The sequence below is a fragment of the Hemiscyllium ocellatum genome, chromosome 16, assembly GCF_020745735.1.
Source record: "Hemiscyllium ocellatum isolate sHemOce1 chromosome 16, sHemOce1.pat.X.cur, whole genome shotgun sequence".
NCBI classification, from domain to species: domain Eukaryota; kingdom Metazoa; phylum Chordata; class Chondrichthyes; order Orectolobiformes; family Hemiscylliidae; genus Hemiscyllium; species Hemiscyllium ocellatum.
This window is the reverse complement of record NC_083416.1, coordinates 54,416,242-54,434,747: the sequence shown is the minus strand read 5'-3', so window position 1 is coordinate 54,434,747 and position 18,506 is coordinate 54,416,242. Positions and strand designations below refer to the sequence as shown.

The window sequence follows — 18,506 nt, the reverse complement described above, 5'->3', positions numbered from 1 at the left end:
ACTAAAACCCAGATGAAATCCACACAGATATGTGCAAACTCCACACAGACAATAGCCCAAAGCTGGAATCAAACCCAGGTCCCTGACTCTGTGAGGCAGCAGAGCCACTGTGCTGCCCACTGTCTGTCAGTGAGAGGAAAACATGTTGAAAATATACAACACATTGATCAGCATATGAAAAATAGAAAATTTGCAGAACATTTCAACAGAATTAGTCGCCTTCTCCTATGTCACAAATTGTCATTGACTAAACACTGAGCAATCATAACAGTATCTGTGAACTTGATTTTCCCAGCCTTCATCTCCTACTGGTGGTGGAGGATTATATAATTAGATGGGGATACTTATTTTGGGGAAGTGGGGCTAAGAACAACTGAAGCAAACGAGTTAATGTCCTTGTATGGTTCCTGCTTGTACAGCACAGAAATGAAAAGTGCAATGCCAGAAGACTCTATTGGCTTCCAAGTAAACCGCAGCAAAGATCTGCAAACAACTGAAAATAAAACCACAATATGTTCCGCATACTAATCTTTGAAAATATGAAGGATTTAGAGTGCTTTATAAACATTTAAGAGTGTTTCCATTTAAGAGCATCTGCAGGAGGCCACAGTCCAAAGCATTTTGAACTGCAAATAAGATAGTTTATTTGAGATATATAATATCCTTTCCATGTAGTACTGGAATTTCTCATCCAACTGTATCCAATGGTGTATAGAACTTTACAGTGCTGGAAAGTCCCCAGTTTTAATCTCTTGTCTGAACTGAATTTGCTGATATGGCTAGGACAATGAAAGGAATTTATACTTGATTTGTGTGCCCCTGATTTAGGGATATAGAGATGGGGAGGAAATCACAGTTTCAATACTTTCCACTATACAGTGACCCCTGCTGGAAAGTGCCTCTATGCAGATATAAAGCATAGTCATATCAATTCTAATAATCTTTTCCACTCAACTAACCAGTGCCATTCATTAGCTAAATCAGTTTTTATTCCATACTTATTCTCAATATGACATTCATTATAACAGTTCAGGCTTTGTCATCGATGTGTACAGCTCAGAAAAAGACTCTTATGCCCATTAAGTCTGTGCCAGTCAAAAATAATCACCTAACTATTCTAATCCCATTTTACAGCACTTGGCCCATAGCCTTAGATGCCTTGACATTGCAAGTGTCCATCTAAATACCTCTTAATGTTGTAGGGGTCTCTGCCTCTACCACCCTAACAGGCAGTGAGTTCCAGATTCAAGTACCCTCTGAAAATATGTCTCCTCACAACTCATTCTAAACCTCCTCTGCCTTACCTTCAATCAATGTCCTGAATCATTGATCCCTGCATCAGGGGAAAGTTTCCTTTCCATCTAACCTGTCTATGCTCCTCATAATTTTATACATCTCCATCATGTCTCCCCTTAGCCTCCTCTGCACGAAGGAAATTAATCCCAGTCTAACCAATCTCTCATATAATCTCTCCAGCCCAGGCAACATCCTGATATATCTCATAGATTTATAACATCATAGAGCATAGAAACAGTCCCTTTGGTCCAAGAAGTCCAGGCCAAACATAATCCTAAACTATGCTAGTCCTACCTACTTGCTCCTGGCCCACATCCCTTCAAATTTTTCTTATTCATTTATCTATCAAAATGTCTTTTAAATGTTGTAATTGTACTCGCATCCACCACTTCCTCAGGAAGTTCATTCCACACGTGAACCACCCTCTGTGTAAAGGATTTGCCTCTCGCTTATTTTTTAAAATCTCTCTCCTTTCACCTTAAAAATGTGCTCCCTTGTCCTGAAGTCCCCTAACTATCATTAACTCTATCTATACATCTCATTATTTTATAAACTTCTATCAGGTCATCTGCCAACCTCCTATGCTCATGTGAAAATATTCCGAGTCTTTCTCTATAATTTAAACCATCCATACCTGGCAACATCCTGCTAAATCTTTTCTGAACCCCTCTCCAACTTGATAATATCTTTCCTATAACTAGGCGACGAGAACTGGTCCCAGTATTCCAGATGTACACCAATTTCCTGTACAACCTCAACATGGCTTCCCAACTCCTATACTCAAAGGATTGAGCAATTAAGGCAATCGTGCCAAGCACCCTTTTCCCTACCCAGAGTATATGTGACACAAACTTCAAAGAATTATGAACCTGCATTCCTAGGTCCCTCTGTTCTACAACAATACCCAGGGCCCTGCCATTAATTGTATAAGCCCTACCCTTGATTGTTGTACCAAATGCAATACCACGCATTTATCCAAATTGAACTCCATCTGCCATTGTTCAACCTATTGACCCATTTGATCAAGATCCCTCTGTAATCTTAGAAAACCTTCTTCACTATCTACAATGCCAACAATTTTGGTATCATCTGCAAACTTACTAACCATGCCTTCGACATTCTCATCCAAGTCATTTATATAAATAACAAACAAAAGAGCATCCAGAAGAGACCCTCGTGGAACACCACTGGTGACAGACCTCCAGTCTGAAAAGCAACCCTCCACAATTACTCTCTGTCTCCTGCCTTTAGCCAATTATGTATCCAATCTCCTCTTTACACTCTCCAGTCATTCTTCCCTCCTTTAACATGGACACCAGAACTGCACACAATACTCTAACTGTGGCCTAAGCATGTTTTATACAGTTCCTGCATCACCTCCCTGCATTTAAACTCTATGCCTCTAATGAAGCAAGTATTCCATAAGTCTTCTTTACCACTTTATCTGTCTGCCCTGCTACCTTAAGGGACCAGTGGACATGCACACCATAGCATAAATTGAGGAAGAAAGGAAGGTTTGGAGAGTTGTTTCTTTGAGAATTAAAACTGTTGGTATTGACTGAAAAAAGCAAAGTCTCGTATTTTTACAGGTTGTGATTGTAACAGCAATTGGGCGTCAGAGAACAATGACAGGAAACAAATAAACATTTAAAGGGGCCTCGCAACAATCAAAACACACTCTACATTTCACAACCGCCATTGCAGCCTCACAGCTTGTGATTCTTAAAACCCACTGGAAACACAACCCAGAGTTTGGCATAAACCCTGCAAATATCAATTCTTCCCCTGCATGAAGAATTGGGGAGCTGTTAGCAGTTGTGGACGTGTGCACCAGAATCATGCTGAAGAGATGTAAAGAAGATTAGGGAAACAGTCTGAGCTCAATCTGCTGGATGCACAAATTAATAGATTTTTAAAATTTCGATAATTAGAATGATTTGATGTTTTTCTTGTTTAACTGTAAACTTAGAATTTCTTAAAATCAATTTTAATACATAAAACTATGTTGAATAAGCAGAAAAACTAAAATCTACCGGACCTATCACAAGTTTTTATAAGAATAACATTCACATTTTTCCACTGAAAAATTGGCCAGATGTCCTGATTTAACTCCATGATCAATATTACCAATAGAGAAAAAAGCATTGGTCGGAGAAAGGCTGTAAATTTCTCCATATTCCTTACAAATAACTCTTCATAAATGTGCGAGAGCACATTGCTTTTGAAATTGGTATGTGTTATATCCATTTTCTAGGTATGAAAAGGACAAAATATTTAAAAGACCCATTGTATAGTTCAGAGAACCAGGAATTTGCCTTGTAATTGTTTGGCCTTATTGATTGACCCTGTTGTTTGGCCTTATTGATTGACCAACTCAACCTGTTCCATCCTTTCATGGTGCATTATGCACTCCTGGAACTTACTTAAAGGATGTGCCACTGGTGACATAAATTGTCCAAATTTGACTTATGTGGTGCAATGAGCTTCCTATGGGTGTACATCCAATGCTTAAAATTTCAGTTAACATCTAAGAACTAATTTTATGGATAAGATTAATTTCTATCAAGTCACATAGAAAATAACATGTTGCATGTGATTGGATAATACAGGAGAGAAGCGAGTACTGTAGAACGTGATTTTGATTTTTGTATCAAAGGTTGTATAATCTGAAATGTATATGGTGAGTAAAACTTCTTGTCAATTTTATGTTGTGCAGGTTTGCATCGGTCACCACAGGGTCCTGATCTGGCTGCTTTATATTCTCTGTCTCCTGGTACTGCAGGACAGATCACCCCGACAATAGGCTGGTAAGTGATGCATCGCAAAATGTGATCTAAACATCAAAGCTGTGAGACAGCCAAGGATGCACTTCTTCTGTTTGGATTGCCTGCTCCGAAAATAAAGTAACAAAAAGTCATGTGCCTTCTGACCATGATCATCGCTGAACCACAAACTAATCCAATCCTTTAAAAAGGATTATTGCTTGTAGATTCAGAAGATGATCACCTGAGGAATAATGCAGTGGCACTAGGCTCTCCTCACACTTATGGACGGCTATGCTCCAAAAGGAATTGATTTCATTAAGGAGAGAAAACCATTATAGGAACAATGATATGGATCAAAACTGGTGTCATTATTAAAAAGTCTTAATATTTAAGCTTGCTGTTATATTTGCTGATGATCATTGGGTGAAACTGTCTCTGTTAGTCTGTCTTTGACAGCAGATAAATTAGTGATTATATTTTCAGTTAACTATGGTCCAGCTGATGGTGTAAATTATCTATGGTGATGGCAGTAAAATCCAAAAGTTGAATTAAATAACGAAGATTAGAAGTGTACATGTTTTGTCTGCTTTCCTTCCTTAAAATTCAATTTAAGAAGGTGATGGCACACATGTTATCTTGAAAGGTCATTGTGCATCTAGCAAGATCTTTGCTTCTGAGTAAATTTGGTACATGGATTCTACCATGATGGTGCCAGAAAGCACCTGGTTTCGTACCTGAAAAACCCTGGATTTGTCCTAACTATCTCCAAGCAAAAGGGTACACTTGGACCATCATCTAAAATTATGGCAGCAATGTCTTGGTTCTAAATAGCCTTTGAATAATTCATCATAACTAGTTATCAGTAACATTCTTGTGTATTCCTGAATTCAAATTTAACATTTCAGTTTATATAGTGATTGTTGTATTATTGTGGTTATTTTCTTTCATTATATTCAATACTGTACTGACACAACTCAGTTACTAATTCATTAATTTATAGTAATACATCACATGCATAATAAGCATCTCGAAGATTTCTCAAATCTGTGTTTTTTATAAATTCCAACATGTTGGTTATCTAAGTCGTTGACATTATTTTATGTATTAGCTCCTTTCAGTGAAGTCAGTAATACTGCTGAGAGAATGGGATGAAAAAACTATTTTTTTAAAACCCCTTTTTTCCCCTCCCTTCCCTAATGCTCTCTCTTCCTCTTGGACCACATACAATGCCTAACCAAATGGAAGTGAGCAAGATGTTCCCTAGGTTCTGCTTATGCTGCAATACGAAGGGCTTCTAAGAGGTTGTACAATAATGATATGTTGGATGGCAAGATCATATCCTGTAGAAAGACAACTTATCTCATCTGCTCCCACCTCTGTTCACAGTAGCTAGTTTCAATAATTTGCCCCATATGAGAGAAACTGCAGGTATTATTTTATATCCAAACATGGAGAAATACTCTTTGGAAATATAAATCCTACATGGACTACACACTCCCCAAAAAAATTACAAATTTGAAAATACTACACCCACATTAAATTACCTTGAAGCATGCTAACTGTTGGTACAGTAAGGCAATCTTGTGAAATCAATTCCTTTTTTGTGTATTCTGTGTGGGACTGTCTTGCTTTGAGAAATTTTCTGATAATTTCAGATATAATTTGTATCATTGGCAAATTCAGAAGTGGGAAAGCAGGATTTATCCTAAAAAATACTGAATAGTAAGAAAATTAGCCTAATTCGTTGCTCAGATATAATATGTAGAAGAGTTATATCTTGATCAAAAAGGATTTGCAAAATAACATTTGCTTACATAATAACCTTGTAAACTTATTCATACATTAAAAAAAGTTTACTTGGATTTTCAAATCTTTTATGAATTTTAAATACTTCTGTTGCATCATTCTCCTCTTACAACAGTCCCTTAAATTCTGAGATTACCGTTCTCGAGATGCTTTCAAATTTGTGCATTTTGATACTCATCATTTACCAGAGCTGCCAAATTAATGTTGTCTGCAAATTTTGATAATTTGGACTTAATCCCATGATTATAAAAAATAAATAGTGACAGAAGAAACTCCAGGCATTCCACCATTAAATGACTATTAATTAAAATACCCCAGGTGTTACTGGTTGTTTCTCACCAACCGGCTATTTACTAATCTATTTTTATATTATTGCATCCATTTATGCTCTCATAATTTGAATAAGTCCAAGATGCATTGTTCTCACTTTTTCCTGTTGTTCAACAGGTAAATAAACTGTCTGACATACTAAATCAGGAAAGTTGATCATTTGTTCTCCAATTCTTACTGAGTTGATTGATTTCTGAGTGCCACTGTGACAGGGAGAGGAAATTACCAATTGATTCATTCCTTACTTTAAAGTGTGCACATATGGATGGTGGATGAGGACAATAATTGTGCCTGATATTTCAAGATTGAATCATCTGATGTCATGTACTATTTAGCCTCACAACTGAGGAATATCAAATTGGGTCAGATGCCAAATAGCAGTGGCATCAATGGATTCACTCCATCATAAGTCACTGTCTTCAACAGAGGAAGAAATTAAAAGGAAGATGGAAATAAAATTACTTCAAACAGAGAGAGATTTTCATCACACATTCTAGGCTGAACTGAAATCCAGTGTCCAGAGGTGAAAGAGGAGCAGTTCATTAAACAAACAAATTCCCTAAGTTCATGTTTTTACATCCCAGTTTCTTCAAATCTATCAGGAAGGAAAACAATGATACTTTTAACAGTATAGATGCATACATTGATGAAGTGCAATCTATCGTTGTTAAGCTCATGGGTAAAGGCTGTAAAGCCGAGAAGCTGATAGATCCTTTTCTCCCCTGATCCCAGGCAAGGTCAGTCTGTCTATCCAATTACATCATGTGGATTTAGACAACCTTACTCTTCACCGCTTCCACCCAGCACTTCCATATCCAGGTAGGTATGGGCTGTGTGAGACTAGCTAGCAGCAAAGCCAGTCTCATAGCTTGCAGCTTCTGCCAAGACTTTGTCCAGTAGGCACTGTGACAATGGTTGGTGATTTGATTCTCGGAATAGAACTAGCGATATGCTGAACCTGGGTCTCAGTTCCAATCAGCACTCATCTGCTTGTAATTTACTGTATCTCAACCAGTTTAAGGTGGCTGAGCTCTGGTGAGTACTGAGCCCCAGGTATTGCTTTCCATGTGCCCTCACTGTCTAATAACAGGATCGCTCTCCAATACTGTGACATCAGAGCCTTGTGTTATTCCACAAGCTTCAAAACCATGAAAAATGCTACTAATTTATGAACTAAATGCTAATGTCAATTTATCATACATAGATAAGTACCAGAAGCAATGTTGCATGTGGTTCTTCTCAGTACCTGAATAATGTGGACCTGATGATGTTAAGCGTGTGTGTGTGTGTGTGTTCATAACTACACAACATTGATGACACATTGCTGGAGAACGACCCTACGAATGTGATACTGTAATCATGTGTTTACAAAATGAGATGTACTGCATAGTGAAGCCTGGTTGAATAGTTTCGGACCCCAGCTCCACTTATCTCCCATCCATGCTTGTTCATCAATCAAGTGTGGGTGGAGATGACAAGAGATGGGGTAAAACAAATTCCTGACCATTTTTGAGGTAATCATTAGTGCAGTGCCTGAGCAGTGACTAGGAAGCACATTAATAATGCCTTTGATTTTAAAAAAAGTTGATTTCAACACTGCTCCATAACAAACACAGGTTAAATTAATTCCTTCCAATATGAAGAGAGTATAGGTCTGGGAAATGGCACCGCAATATGCTAACCATAATCACCAACCAGCACTCTGTCTAAGTATGGCTGCTGATTGGGAATGTGGGATTTGTGAATTCACCCTGAATATATTGCTGTGTTCTCACACATGAAGATAATTCAGTTGAAAAATGAACTAACCAAAGGGATAAGCTTTTCTTGTTAATTGTCAAATGATGATGCAAATGATGAGATGATGCAAACCTCATTAAGAAAAAGAAATCACATCTGTTGTCAGTGTCAGGACTCCTTAAAAAGATTTAACAGGATTCCCTTGCTAAAAAAAACTATTCATAGTGTAGAACTGAGTTGTCTGGAACCAAAGGAAGCCTGTTATAAGTTGTGTTGGTGATAGTAAATTATATTTAGTATGAATGTATTCAGACTCGGAATGGGAAGAATTAGCTAAAAGACACATAGTTGATTACTACACAGGGAGTACCACTGAAAAAACAAATCCATGTAGAAATTATGTATGTCAATATTTGGATTACATTTGCAACAATCATAATAGCTTTGCTTACGAGTGCTTACATCAGGGCTAACACATGAAAAAGTTACTATCCTAACAAAATGCTACTTCTTGAGGAACATAGCACAGAATGAGTTAGCTCCCTCAGGGGAGAACAGAAAATTGAAAACACAGATTAGCTTTATATCTTCTTCCACTATAAGTAATTTTTCTTTAAAGTAAACCGTGTCCTTTAGCTTATTTTGACAAACTACCATTACATCAAAGAATAGTCACTCCTCCAAGAGTTGCCTTTGATTTTCAAGTATAATTGAACCAATACAAAAGCAGAATATTTCAGTGGCTGGATTCCAAACTAAAAGAAAAGCATCTGTGGGGAGAAAAACAGATTTACTATTTCAAATGGCTATGACAGGTATCCACAACTGACTCTCATTTTGCATCAGAAATGAAGAAAGTTAGAAGTGCAATAGGTTTTAAGCAGGCACAATGACAGGGAAAAAGGGGAGTAGGAATAAAGAACAAAAAGTTTATAACAGGCTGGAGGACCAAAGAGATCAACTGATGAAGGAGAAGGCATTATCAAGGCTTCCAAGGCTTAAATATAGCTTGACCTTTTTTTTCATTATTCACATACTTATCATGAAATGGGACTCCTCTCTGATTATTTAATTATCATCCAATTATTCACCAGGATTCACTAATTTTCCTTATTACTTTTATTTTTCTAAGATGTATCCTTTGCGCTTTTGTCTGTGATCCTTAAGATTATGGTTTAGGGGACATCTATCAATAATTAAGTCTTTTTTTGACAAGATGAGGGTATCACTTAACCACTATTGAATGTATATGTGCAGCTGTGATATATGTCTACCACTGATTTTCATATCTTAATTCTATTACAATTGGAACGATGTCAACATGCCAGCTTCTAACAAGCTGTGATTACCACTCTATTACTACATAAAATGACCCTGGTTTGATTATTCTTTTTGATGAAACAGATCTGAATCAAAATTTATGAGTTGTTGGATATCTGTGCGTGTAGAAGATAATTTGAAAATGTAGAGCAAGGTGAATAGTGTCACGTCAGCCTTGTGTTACACGCAAGTCAGGAGTCTGATGGAATACTCCCCACCCGCCTGAATGTGTGCAGCCCCAACAACACTCAAGCTGTACACAATCCAAGACAAAGCAGCCTACTTGATTGGCACAGCATCCATAAGTACCTATTCTCTCCACCACCGATGTTCAGTAACAGTAGTGTGTACTATCTACAAGATGCACTGCAGAAATTCACAAAAGATCCTCAGGCAGCACCTTCAAAACCCACACCACTTCCATCAAGAAAGACAAGGGCAGCCGATACAGGAACACCACCACCTTCAAGTTCACCTCCAAGCCACTCACTTTCCTGACTTGGAAATATATCGCCGTTCCTTCATTGTCACTAGGTCACAATCCTGGATTTTCTTTCCTAATGGCATTGTGGGTCAACCCACAGCAGGTGGACTGTAGCAGTTCAAGAAGGCAGCACACCACCACCTTCTCAAGGGCAACTAGGGATAAATGCTGGCCAGTCACCGATGCTCAAATCCCACAAAATGAATAAAGAAAGACACTCCACTTGGTATCCACAAACACTTCTATTGAAGTCGGGAGGGTTGGTGAAGGTATAATGGGTGAGCCATGTAATGCCACTAATTTGCATAATCATGTTTGACCATCTTCTTCCCCAAAGCCTCGTTCAACATGAATGTAGGCGGCAGAATTGGAACAGGCTGTGTTCCTCTCTTTGACTCAAGGGTCAATATCAGTAACAAGTTTCCTAACTCCAATCCAAACTTGTTTTCCTGAATTTCTTTCACACATTCACCTTTTCTTACCTAAAGTCCATGAATCATGCAGACCACACCAACCTCACCCAGTTGGCTATTCTTCACATTAGAGGTCAGACATGAACATTGGATGCCTATGCAACTGTAGGGGCATTATGACCCATATTGATCTGTTCTTGTCTAATTACCAAAATCGTTCACCTTCAACCTGCTACAAGCTGGAACAAGACACTTGGCTGTTATTTTTATTCCTTCCAATCTTTGTGGCTCAGCACCTCACTCAGGCACCTGTTCTAATTCAGTGTTTATATTTTTTAGACATTAATCCACTAATCTAATCGGCTATGCTTGGGAGCTATATTCCATTTGCCTATATGTGCCAGTTCCATCTATACACACCCAATAACAAATTAAAACAACCATGATGTGGAGGTGCTGGTGTTGGACATGGCTGGACAAAGTTAAAAATCACACAACAACACCAGGTTATAGTTCAACAGATTTGTTTGGTAGTACTAGCTTTCAGAGTGCTGCTCTGAAAGCTAGCGCTTCCAAATAAACCTGTTGGGCTAATAACCTGGTGTTGTGTGATTTTTAATATTAAAACAGTTTCTGTGTGAGCCACGCAATGATGTTGTCACTGAGGAAAATATAGCACCAAAATGACTTTGCTTGTTTGCAGGTTTCCTCATCCTCTGGTGTTGGGTCCTCCAGGCATGCACTCTACAGGGATCCCCCATCCTGCTATTGTGAGTGCTTCTGGCAAACCAGACATGACTCAATACGACAGTGGACTGCGATCCATGTAAGTAATGAGACTGAAAGTATACGACATTGCTTACACATGCATAGGTGGAAAAGCAATGATAGCTTTTGTTTCTTTGTGTAGCTATATGGGGTCCAATTATGCATGTCTCTTTGTGGGGTACAGGGAACATTTCTTATTCCAGTCCTACTCGGGCTCCCATCTACAACACTTTCTCCACTACGTTAATGGCATCACTGTGGCTGCTTCCCTCTCTCACCCAGAATTGGAAATGTTTATCAATTTCGCTTCCAATTTCCACCTTGCTCTCACCTTTACCTGGTCCATTACTGAATCCTCCCTTCCCTTGACATCTCTGATTCCATTTCCAGCGATAGGCTGGTCACCAACAACCACCACAAAGCAACTGACTCCCACAGTTACCTTGACTATACATCCTCATACCCTACTTTCCGTAAAGACTTTATTCTCCCAGTTCTCTGTCTTGATCGTATCTGTTCCAATGATGCTAACTTCCACAAGGAGGTTTCTAAAATATCCACCTTCTTCCTCAATTGAGGATTCCCCACCAACATGGTTGACAAGGCCCTCAGCCGTGTCTGACCCATCTCTTGCACCTCAGCCCTCACCCCCTTCTTCCCTCCCACAATAGCGATAAGGTCCCCTTGTCTCACTAACCATCCAATAGCATCTACATCCAAAGGATCATAAGCCGCTATTTCCTGTATTGCCCTGCATTCCTCCTGATGGCTGAGACAGCACTGACTTGGGTTGCAACCACAGACTAGGTTGGCATGGTCTGGTGCTGTGGGCATCACTGCTGGCCCTGTGGGAACAGGAAGTGCCATCTCTGCACTACCCTAACCAGAGGAGCTCCAGGACCCTGCCTACAAAGTGGGGTGCTTATTTGCCCCTGCCTACCATGTCCGGGGCACTTGTGAACCCTGTCAGACGGTTCCAAACTGTTAGTGCTTATCTGGGTGTAGAGCAGGTTTTTAAAGATAGCATAAGCACAAGGAATACTGGTTCATTCCAGGATATCCAGAGAGTAGCGAGCTCTTCTGGGAATAGTGTGCGGTAAGGTGGGGCTGGAATCAGACATGAGGGATGCCATAAGGGTGGGCTGGTTAGTTAATGAAGTGAGTTTTGACATCTCAAGTGAGATGCCTCCGCCAGACTTATATTCCCCTCCCCTCCTTTGTCAACCTTCCGAAGGGTCTGTTCCCTCTGGTAGACCCTGGTCCACTCCTCTTTCACTCCCAGCACATCCCTGCAGCCCCATGGCACCTTCCCATGCAATTGTAGAAGGTGCAATACTTCCTCCCTCCTCACAATACATGGCCCTAAATACACCTTCCAGGTGAAGCAGTGCTTCACTTGCACTTCACTCAATCTAGCCGACTGTACTGGCTCTCCACAATATGGCCTGCTTTACAATCTATGCTTTGCACAGCAGCTATGTTTTGTCTGCAAAAATGACCCTAAGATTTCATTTTCTGTCACTTCAACACACCACCCTATTCTCTGGCCAACATCTCTGTCTTGGGCTTGCTGCAGTGCACCAGAGAGGCTCAATACAAGCTGGAAGAACTGCACCTCACTTGAGGACTTTGCAGCCTTAGGGCTAAATATCGAGTTCAATAATTTTAGACCTGAGTACCTTCTCCCATATCCCTTCACACCAAGCTTGTCATCACATGGGCTGCTACCCCAAACAACCCATCATCAGCTACTAATTCTCCCCACCCCCTTCTTCATCATATAGACCAACCTTACACTAGCCACAATCAGTTCTGAAAAAAGGGTCAGTTGAAAAAAATGTTGACTCTGCTTTCTCTCCGTAGATGCAGCCAGACCTAGTGAGGTTTTTCAATAACTTCTGTTTTTGGTTTTGTTTTCCATCATTGTTTAGTCTTTTTGTGTAGGCTGAATGTTATATGCTTTTGACTAAATATGAGTGACTTTGAATGAGTGCTAGTGGGTTTTCTCAGCCTATCTTACCAAACTCACCTTATTAACAAACTACCCTTATGGTATAACTCACGACTGATTCCAGCCCCATCTTAACACACACCATTCCCAGAAAATCTTGCCACTCTCTGTATACTCTGGAAGGAATCAGCATTCCTTGTGCCTATGCTATCTTTAAAGGCCTGTTGTACACCCAGACAAGCACTAACAGTCTGGAGCTGCCCAACATGGTTTGTGAGATTTGCCACAGGCATGGCAGACAGGAGCTGGAGCTCCCTCTGGGACAGGACTTCCTCTCACCCCAGGACCAGCAATGATGGCCACTGCAGCAGGCCATGCCAACCTGGTTTGAGGTTGGCACCCAGATTAGTGTATTCTCACCCAGCTGGAGGAATGCATAGTAAATAGGAATAAGTTCAATTACCTTCTCTCTGTCAGCACAAGTGCCACCATCTTGTCTCCAATACTTCACAGTATCTTCTATTGTATCCTACTCTCACCAAGGCTCATACCCTACCACTCGCACTATTAACTGCAATATGTCCCCTCACTTGACCTCATCCACCCCAAACCCCAATACCATGCACTCTGCATGCCATCTGCACTGCCTACTTACTCACTCGGGACAGTTCCCTGTCCGGACAGATAGTGAAAGCTTGGCCACCCAATTTCATCTCCCATAATAGCTGCCTGTCTCATTCTAGAAGGAAAATTGTCCTCAGTAAGGCAGAAAGATTCAAAACAGGCAGAGAGCTGCCTAGCATGTAGCTCTTTACCCCATACATGGAGAATATCTTGCTTCTGACACACGGCCTGAGTGACTGATTGTCTATGATTGCTATTGGAGGCTGCCCTTTACTTGCTGTGCAAGTGCACCTGACCAAAGGCTATCTCTCTTGTCTTGACTGAGACCTGCGGGCAATAATGACAAGCTTCCTGCCTTTGTGTCTGCACTAAATGGCACAGCCAAGACAGAATTAATATGAGCCTGGTAACTCCGGCGGAGGGAGCAAAGCACATGAAAGCAAGGCAAGACAGAGATGCTGTGAGTATCCAGGTAGGTGAGGAGTGAGTGAATACTGTGACAGTGAGTGAAGATGCCAGTGATGCAGCTTGGTCCACTCCGTGAACTGGGTGTGCGTTACAATGATAGCTGCCAATGCAGCAAGAGGGTACAACATTGAAGTGCGGAAGCTTCTTGTAATGACTCAGAAATCCGTCATGGGGGTTCTTAGAGCTTGGCACATACTGGATGTGGACCAGTGCCCATGGAGCATGCCCTGAGATGTTGGTGCCTGATGGAGATCCTGTGGAGCAAGCATCGAGCTGACGTTGCCAGCTACCCACTCTGCTTTCTGTATCAAGGTGACATCTAGCTTGGTGTGTTTGGTAAGATAGGAAGGTGAATATTAATGAGGCAAGTTGGGTCATTACCAAGGCATTAACAAGCAATAATGCCCCAAACTGGAAACAACACTGCCTAGCAAGAATGTCACCATATTGCTTGTCAAAAGATGGTGCAAGGTTCTCCCAACATTGAGATAGAGCTCACAAGACTTCCCATGTAATTCTACCATAGGCCACATTGCTCAGATTCCTGTAAGATTTCAATAAATGACTTTATTGCATTGATGAGTACATTGATGTTTTTTTTTATAAATTGCTCAACAATGTAACAAGATCTATATGCTGTTGTCATCTCACTTTATGGGGACTGAATCTGTCTCCCACCCAAAAAATAATGACAAAAATCAACCCAATAAATAGTGGAGAAGACTATTTTGGCTACTTTGGCTCTGTTTCCTAATACTAGATCTACTAGACTCAGACTGAATGTTTTTTTTTGTTTTGTTGCTCCTCTCTTACAAGTGGTGACCACATGCTGAGACCTGGTTCTACAGGTAATGGCAACTGCCTAGCATCTTGGCCAAGAAACCATCGCTAGCATAGAAGCCTAATCAATATTATCATCCTTTAGTCACTTAATGATCACAGATGGACACTTCCAGCAAGGCTCCTGGAAGAGAATGAAAGACTTGCATTTATATCCACTTATCTTGGTTGTTGGGCATCTCAAAGCATTTTACAACCAATAATGTAGTTTTGATGTGTATTTGTTACTGTAGTGCAGTAAGGAAAAGGGACGCATATCTGATTCTCCCCCTCCATTGAGGATAGCTGTAGCATCCCTCACTGCCAGTTGAGCTGAAAGTAGCTAAGTCAGCACAAACTATAAATTAAATGGGAGACCTTCTGGTTTGTATGGTGTTGTGATAGGTGGTAATTTTATTCAGCAGAGCATCAAGGGAGCTCAGCAGACTGAACATCTATGGCCAACATTGTACATTTTCAGTGTGAGGGAGTCTCAGGCTTTAAATTATATACTTAAGGAAATTATATATTTAAGTTATGTACGTACAAGAAAAATCTGATTCACAGTATTAGTATGTTTCATGAGGACAGACAGAAGATAAGGATGATTTTGATTTAGTTTCGAGTCACAGGAAAGTGTGAACCTGGAAATAATTATCCTTTTGGCTATATGGAATGCTGAAGCAACTGTTACTTATAAATTACATAATTAAAGAGCTATTTTATATTTGGCACAGTATGAATCAGTCTCCTATTTGGGATAGAGGTTACTAACAGATGCAACATATTAAATAGACAATATTGCTTTATAACTGAAATTAAACGACAAAAGCTAACATTCTCCATCTTTAAATATGTGGGTATTAATTTGCATTTAATGGTAGTTGTCATCTTGTGTATAAAGTCCACCTTCTCCACTATTTATGGGAACTATTTACTTGCCACCTTGGAGAGTGTGTTGGGTGGGATATAGTTTAGGGAGAGAGCCATTCGTGGGACAAAACCTTTCTCCACGTGGCCGCGGCAGTATCACGTGGAACACCGGCATAAACTTTTATTGTGCTGCTTAACAATTTATTTAAAAATAAACAGAAACAATCATCATGCAATAATGCCATTGTTACCATTCAACGTTCACCCAGAACTTTCAATGAATGCTTCCCTTAGAATGGGGGTTCTGATAATTTGACCAAGTTTATGAACTAGAACATGTTTCCTTTTACTTGCTAAGGGCTGATTATAAGTATTACCCTCAATTGCTACATGATGTAGCAATTTCATTGATGATTTCATGAGATGTTTGCCATGTTCTCTTGTTTTGTTTGAAGAGTAATAAATATCAGATTGTCAGATCATCCTTTTTAGCTTAAACCAGATAGTGATCAGCATTATATGTCACATTTGTAATGATGCTGAATGATGTCTCCAGCATATAATCCACAATATGAATCAAATCCAGAAAGATAAAATAATTTACTATACAGAAAATGACAATCCAAGTCAATGTTCTGAGCTCATCTTGTTTTCCATTATTATCTTTGAATTTGGTTGAAACCTAGAACAAAGCCTTGGTATTTTGTCTCAGTAAAAGATTTTCTCCCAAAAACCTGCCTCAGATGTTTCTCGCTGAAGAATAGTTTCATTTTACTTCAAAATGGAGGTGGGGCATGGTTAACTTGTCCTGCCTTGTGGAAACCAGTGGGATTGAAACTTGATCAGTCCCTTTTCCCACACCAGTACTTGATCACAACAATTCTGATGCCAGACAGTAAAGGTTTCTCCTGACCAGCTTCTTTTATGCACTTATTGATTTTCCTAGTAAGACTAGCATTTGTTACCCACTCGTAATTTCTCTGCAGAAGATGTTGATGTGCCATCATGTTGAACTGCTGTAGTCCACAATTGTTGGTTCACCCTTAGTGCTGTTAGGAAAGAGTTCCAGGATTTTGACCCAATGTCAATAAAGAATTGGTGGTTAAATTTCAATTCAGAATAGTGTGTGTCTTGAAGGGAAACTTACAAGTGATGGAGTTCCCATGCATCTGCTCTCTTTGTCATTCTAGGCCCAGGGTATTGAAAATGCTGTCAAGAGAGATTTAACAAGTTGCTACATCTTGTATATGGTACACACTGCTACCAATATTCATTAGTGGTGACCAAGTGGGCCACTTTCTCCTGGATGGTTTTGGGTAGGTTCCAGGATCCTATCACTCAGCAATTTTAACTGCTTATTGGCCAGGAGAGCTCCATCAATCTCTCTTCTGGATGTCATAGGACATATCGCAATCTCTGCCACGCCATGCTCTCCCAACCTGCCAAAATGTCATGACATATCCAGGTTATCTGGTACACCTGATCTTTGCTTGACAGCAATAAGTCAAGTAGAAAGTTGGTGTTGGAATGCTAATATGGCCCAGGTTTGAATACATGCCTGACCTTTCATAGGGTCACAATGGGAAATTCAATGGTTTCTCCTGGCTTTTTGCATATTCTAGCCTAGCCTGTAAAAATTACAAACGATTGCCTAATTTCATACAGAATGACAGCTCTATAGTGGATGGACATAGAAATACATCCTCTTGTAAAACACTTCTTAAATCACTTAGGAATGATGCAGAGTCTCACTACAGTTTTGAAAGGATTTTCCGTAGATCTAGTTTTGGAAGAATTTAGTATCAACATATCAGTGCAAGCATCCCTGATAGTCAAGCATCTCCTGTGGCACTTGTTGACTTAGTAGATTCACAATTATCCAAATAGGCCTATTAATTCTTATGTTCTTATTCTTGAGGCTTCTCAGAATGAGTTTACAAGGTCAGTCATAATGAATGTGAAGCACTTTTGTGGCTCTGATGAATTGTCCAAAACCTTTAAGTTGAGCCTATACACTAAACTCATTTCACTTCAGATACTCAAACAAGAAGTGAGAGTTAGAAAGGGAAATTTTAATCCTGTCCATCTAGGATTGATTCAATCTCAATTTCTCAGAAATGAAAGAACAATCTTTTGTTCCATCTCATTACCCTGTGCCTACAATCAAATAATGTTGATATTTAGTTATTACAATTTATTCTTAAGTAATGTTTTTTTTTGTATTTTAGGAAACCTAATCCTGAACCAAAAAGGGAAAAAGAAAGTAAAAAGCCTACTATCAAAAAACCCCTCAATGCATTTATGCTTTACATGAAAGAAATGAGGGCGAAAGTTGTAGCTGAGTGCACTCTGAAGGAGAGTGCAGCCATCAACCAAATCTTGGGTAGAAGAGTAAGTAAGAATATTTATCACTGTCAGCTTTAAATAAATGAATATTTGATCCTTATCATTTCTCACTTGAAGAGAATAGCTCATGCAACTACACCTCCAGGATGCCAACAGTCCATAAGTCTCGCGATCAGATGCCACCCTTCATCTAGATTGAACATGGACAATTGAGTTTTGTGGTTTTGGTATATTCAGGGCTCATAAGATGCCAGTTGCACATTTTCTTATTTTTGCTTCCTCTATGCAAAGGATTTATGGTTCTGATACACAACCTTTTAGGCATTTGTCAATAGATTGCATGAGTTAAAGATAATTCAAAGGTAGTCCCTATCTTGATTCACTACTACCAATTAGCTCCTTAAAACCCTCTCCCCTTCATTTCCAACAATAGTGAAAATTTCCATCATGTGTTTGATACTGATTTCACAGGAGTGGGGGTCAGTGATAATGGGAGGAATCCA

General features: G+C 39.7%; 1 protein-coding gene across 11 annotated transcripts in view; it reads left to right on the top strand.

Moving 5' to 3' along the window:
• The window catches only part of tcf7 (transcription factor 7), a 219,882-nt gene that overhangs the window by 171,496 nt on the left and 29,880 nt on the right, over window positions 1-18,506 (top strand). For 9 of the 11 annotated variants that reach the window (XM_060837275.1, XM_060837274.1, XM_060837284.1 and 6 more), the window contains exons 5-8: window positions 4,013-4,103; window positions 6,930-7,016; window positions 10,858-10,980; window positions 17,886-18,048. In XM_060837275.1, coding sequence (XP_060693258.1) covers window positions 4,013-4,103; window positions 6,930-7,016; window positions 10,858-10,980; window positions 17,886-18,048 — 464 coding nt within the window. The remainder of the gene's footprint in view (window positions 1-4,012; window positions 4,104-6,929; window positions 7,017-10,857; window positions 10,981-17,885; window positions 18,049-18,506) is intronic. The other 2 variants (XM_060837277.1, XM_060837276.1) reach the window with 1 other exon arrangement.